This window comes from Lactuca serriola, chromosome 9, assembly GCF_051521515.1.
Source record: "Lactuca serriola cultivar US96UC23 chromosome 9, Lser_US96UC23_V15, whole genome shotgun sequence".
Taxonomy (NCBI): Eukaryota; Viridiplantae; Streptophyta; class Magnoliopsida; order Asterales; family Asteraceae; genus Lactuca; species Lactuca serriola.
This window is the reverse complement of record NC_136416.1, coordinates 17718646-17723715: the sequence shown is the minus strand read 5'-3', so window position 1 is coordinate 17723715 and position 5070 is coordinate 17718646. Positions and strand designations below refer to the sequence as shown.

At 44.1% G+C, this 5070-nt stretch overlaps 1 protein-coding gene across 1 annotated transcript; it reads left to right on the top strand.

Annotated features, from left to right (window-relative positions):
• The first annotated feature begins 208 nt into the window (after positions 1-208).
• On the top strand, positions 209-3584 carry LOC145072587 (formin-like protein 2). The gene is made up of 4 exons (XM_079019030.1): positions 209-1933; positions 2015-2223; positions 2306-2550; positions 2636-3584. The coding sequence occupies exons 1-4, from the start codon at positions 381-383 to the stop codon at positions 3407-3409; spliced, it is 2781 nt and encodes a 926-aa protein (XP_078875156.1). The 5' UTR covers positions 209-380; the 3' UTR covers positions 3410-3584.
• The last annotated feature ends 1486 nt before the right edge of the window (positions 3585-5070 follow it).

Below are 5070 nucleotides of genomic sequence, written 5' to 3'. Positions count from 1 at the left end.
TTAAAATTAAGTTAAAATGAGAAAGTAATTGGACGTATCGGTATCCAATTTTCCATTGAGAAACGCGCCACACTACCAAAAACCTAAATCTTTGTCACGGCTTTTTGCAAACCTAAATTTACAAATCCAGAAAAACAATGCAATTTTGAATGCATAAAGTACACGTGGTTGAAACAACAAGGATCTTAATATGTCAATAATATCTCTGGAGTTTTCTTAGCAAGAATCTTAGCTGGAAACAGTCCTCGAGTCCTCGGGGGTCAGAACGAACACTCCCCATCCCATCACTGTAAAATCTTTTAGCGCATTAGCACTACACACACACAGTAAAACACAGAGCGCCATGGAAAACCCTGTTCTTTGATATTCAGCCTTCAATCATGGACCCTCTTGCTAACCCTCCCATGAGAATGCACAACTTTTTCTTCCTTCTCGTGTTGACATCCACCTGCGCCACTGCCACCACCGTCGTCGCCTCCCTTAACCGCCGGACGCTACACGAACCTTTCTTCCCGCAGGACCCCCCAATACTCCCTCCGGTTCAACCTCCTTCTGCTCTGCCACCATCTTCACCACCATCGTTAGACGTGCCTTTTTTATCTACCCCAACCCCAACCACAACCCCAACCAATGACCAACCATTCTTCCCGTCTTTCCCATCACCGCCACCGCCACCTCCTCAGCCGTCTGCCTCCTCTTCCGCCTCTTTCCCGGCCAACATTTCCTCCCTTAATCTCCCCACCTCCCCGAAACCAAAACGCGTTTCATCCAAACTCATTCCCATTGCCATTACTCTCGCCATTGCTGCCGTTGTTGTTCTTTTCATTGTTGCTTTCTTGAGGATTAAAAAGCGAAGGTATCATGACGATTCTCAGTCGTTAAGTGATGAAAAACCTCAAAGATCTTATACTAACAGCGTGTTTAGTGCCGCTGCGAGTAATGTTGCAAGTGGTGGTGGAAATAGTAGTTATAATCGAATCCCGAAGCTCAATCGTCCGTCGCAAACGAGCTCGGAGTTCCTTTATCTAGGCACGCTTGTTAATTCTCATGGTGGAGTCGATGCTACTGGTACCAGTGGTCGTCATAATGGTGGTGAAGAGGATTCGAGTTTGCAAAAGGTGGGTTCGCCGGAGCTCCGCCCGTTACCGCCATTAAGTGGTAGCGGTGGCGGACGTAGTCAAACTATTATGCAAAATGGATGTTATGAAACCTCTGAGGTGGAATCGAAAGACGAAGAGTTTGACGAATTTTACTCTCCGAGAGCATCGGACGGTGGTGGATCCGGTGCTAGACGAACTTTTACCGTCGCAGCGGCGACCGGTAATTATCAGTCGCGTAGGAGTATTGGGTCGGTTTCTTCTTCGTCCTACTCCTCGTCAAGTTCAGGATCTCCGGCGAGGTCCATTTCGTTAAGTATTTCTCCACCGGTTAGCCTGAGCCCGAGAAATTCAAGACTGAAATCGCCAGACCTTGTTGCAATTCAAACTGCTCCTCCGCCGTCTCGACCACCTCCACCACCACCACTGCCGCCGCATCCTTTAATAATCCCGTCTCCGGATGTTGGTTTGAGTAAGAACAGCTTAGAGTCGTCACCCAGACTATCAAACTCATCAAACGATCAAAGCTCTCCTCTGGCGAGAATCCCGCCACCGCCGCAGCCACCGACGAAGCACAGAGAAACCCTCATTCCCACAACTCCACCACCATCAACTCGGCTGAATCCACCGGTTTTGATCAAACCTGCAAGACATGTGCCTATATCTAGCCATCAACCAGCGATTTCTCCTACAGAAATGTTGCCGATAAATCAAGAAAATCTTGAAACAAACGAGAAAACCCCAAAACCAAAATTAAAACCTCTTCATTGGGATAAAGTGAGAGCAAGCTCTGATCATGAAATGGTGTGGGATCACCTCAAATCCAGCTCCTTTAAGTAAGAAACCTGTCGATATTCTCCTCCTTATATGTTTTTGTCTGTTCTTCTCATGTTATGATTTGGGGCCATTGATAACAGATTAAATGAAGAGATGATAGAGACATTATTCATCGTAAAACCACCTAATGCAAATTCAAACGAAAAATCAACAATCAAACGCCAGATTCTTTCCTCAACAATATGCCATGAAAACCAAGTTCTCGATCCAAAGAAGTCTCAGAACATCGCAATCTCATTGAGGGCACTTAGCGTGACAACTGAGGAAGTTTGTGATGCTCTTTTAGAAGGTGAGCTTCTTCATTTCCATTTACACCACACCATAATTTACAAACGACACTGTATCAATCACATTATGCACCGATTATACAGGCAATGCAGATACACTGGGCACCGAGCTCCTTGAAAGTTTAATGAAGATGGCTCCAACAAAAGATGAAGAACGTAAACTTCAAGAACATCAAGATGATTCACCTCTCAAACTTGGTCCAGCTGAGAAATTTCTCAAGGCTGTTCTTGATGTGCCTTTTGCATTTAGAAGAGTCGGTGCAATGCTCTTTGTTTCCAATTTTGAATCAGAAGTCGAATACCTCAAACAATCGTTTCAAACTCTAGAGGTAAATTTTATTTAACATCAATTGTAAATAACAATGTTCATGATTTAGTGTTTTAATAGCTCCCAAATGTTTCAATCTAAATCAGGTTGCTTGTGAAGAACTTAAAAACAGCAGGATGTTCCTAAAACTGCTAGAAGCTGTGCTCAAAACCGGAAACCGTATGAATATTGGCACAAACCGTGGAGATGCTCAGGCATTCAAACTCGATACCCTCTTAAAACTCATTGATGTTAAGGGTGCTGATGGAAAAACCACCCTCTTGCACTTTGTTGTTCAGGAGATAGTTAGAACTGAAGGTGCCCGATTTTCAAATACAACTGCTAACCATGATGACAATCAATGCCAGAAACTTGGTCTTCAAATTGTTTCTAGTTTGAGTTCGGGTCTTTCAAATGTCAAGAAAGCTGCTGGAATGGATTCAGAGGTTCTGAATGGGGATGTGGTGAGACTAACAAACGGGATTGCAAATGTTATGGATGTTGTTAGATTGATTGAAGCAGGAGGTTCAGACAACAAGACGTTTTCCAATGCAATGAAGAAATTCTTGAAGATAGCACAAGAGGAGGTCATCAAGATTCATGACCAGGAAGCGGTGTCACTTTCTGTAGTCAAAGAAATCACTGAATATTTCCATGGAAACTCAGTGAAATTTGAAGCTCAGCCTTTTAGAATCTTTATGGTGGTGAGGGATTTCTTGACTGTTCTTGATAGGGTCTGCAAAGAAGTTGGTTCCATAAACATAAACATGGAATCCACTCAAAAACTGCCAGTATTGGTAAACCGAGGTCCAGTTTTTGATGGATTTCATGGAAAGCGACAGTACAGTTCTTCCGATGATGAAAGCTCTTCTTCTCTGTAGGTGTATTAGGTGGTTAATCTGCTACTTCTGTCTTGTTCTTTGTTGTTGTATTTACGTAGACAAATTTAGATGATTTTGGGTAGGTTTTGACGCTGGAAAGTCACTGTAAAAAAGCTTTGGATCTAATTAAGTTGGTAAGTTAATGAAGAAATTAATCACTGTAATTGTTCTTGAAGAGAGCATATTCCTAGGCTATTGGGTGTTGACAATATATTATTACATGTTATCTACTTAAAATGTCCATATTGTCATCCTAATCATATTTTTATGTTATATGTGAAAATGAGCAATGAACAATATTTTTGATGATTCACCTGGAAATGGGCAATACCAAATAATATATGATAACTGTAACATCCCGAAATATCAAGAAATATCAAGAGTAGAGTTGAAGGGCTAAAAGAGTAATATGGGAAAGATAGACTTGGCGAGTCCATGGGTGGAGTCGGCGAGTAGAGTCGCGACTCGGTCGCGTGTTAAGTGGACGACTCGGCGAGTCAGTGTATTGGACTCGGCGAGTAGGCGTTGAATGGAGAAAACCCTATATCCGGAAGTTGAGCCCTATATAAGGAACATTATGTTTCCTTCCCAGCCTCCTTATCACCCCTTGAGTCCCAGAAACCCTAGTTTCGTGGAGAAACCTCATTGTTGAGTGAATTGGAGCTTGGAGAGGTGGTTGTTGAAGAGATCTTGAAGAAGAAGAGGCTTGGAGCAAAGTGGCTTTGCTTGGATTCGAGTTCCATTGCAGTTGGGGCGTTTTTTTGAGGTAATATCTCGTCCTTGGGCTGTTGCTCTTATGGATTCTTTATTATGGGGTTTGTGGGGAGCATATCTTTTGGTGTTTTGGAGTTTAGAGGTTAGATCTGAGGTTGCTACCTCAGATCTGGAATGGAGAAGGATTTGAATGCCTGAAAGTCCCTGTGTTCAAGTGTGTAGTGAAGCTATCATGTCCCAAATCCTAGCCCTAAAGTGTTAAAGGCCTAGATCTCTTTGGATTCACGTAAAGTTTGCCACTTTACGTGATGGATGGGTTGTAGGAGACTAGATCTATGTTTTGGATCAATTGCATGGCCCATGGCCCGGAGTGCTTCTGTATGGATTCAGACCGGTGGCACTCGGCGAGTCACATGGGTGGACTCGACGAGTTGCTTGAAGATGAGCTGGAACTCGACGAGTTGGAAGAACAACTCGGCGAGTAGGTTGAAGATAGCCTTCGACTTGGCGAGTCTGTTCTTGGACTCGGCGAGTCTTGTCGATGAGTCCCAATATTTTCTGGTTGAGTCGGGAATCGGCGAGTCAAAGGATGACTCGGTGAGTTGTGGGCGAGTGGACTCAGAGTTGTTGGACTCGACGAGTCTCGGGGTGACTCGGCGAGTTAGGTCGCGGATTGAGGGAAGCTCTGAGTATGGGGACTCGACGAGTCATCGGGTTGACTCGGCGAGTATAGTCAGTCAGGGGTTGACTTTGACCTTGTCCAAAGGTTGACCAGTTGTCTTTCAGGGGTATTTTGGTAATTAAGGGTATTTATTGAGTTGAGTGTGTTGGTGTTCAGTGGAGGAGTTCGTGTCGGAGCTTGGAGCAGCGGGATCTTATCCTTTCAGCCGGCAGTTTCGAGGTGAGTTATCCTCACTATATCAATAGGGTCTAAGGCACCAAGGCCG

What these genes read in the sequence shown, in the direction of transcription:
- LOC145072587 (XM_079019030.1), top strand. Translation starts at nt 381, where the DNA reads ATGGACCCTCTTGCTAACCCTCCCATGAGAATGCACAACTTTTTCTTC. An exon ending in CTCAAATCCAGCTCCTTTAA is followed by an intron (nt 1,934 to 2,014) that starts GTAAGAAACCTG and finishes CATTGATAACAG; the next exon opens with ATTAAATGAAGAGATGATAG. An exon ending in AATCGTTTCAAACTCTAGAG is followed by an intron (nt 2,551 to 2,635) that starts GTAAATTTTATT and finishes AATCTAAATCAG; the next exon opens with GTTGCTTGTGAAGAACTTAA.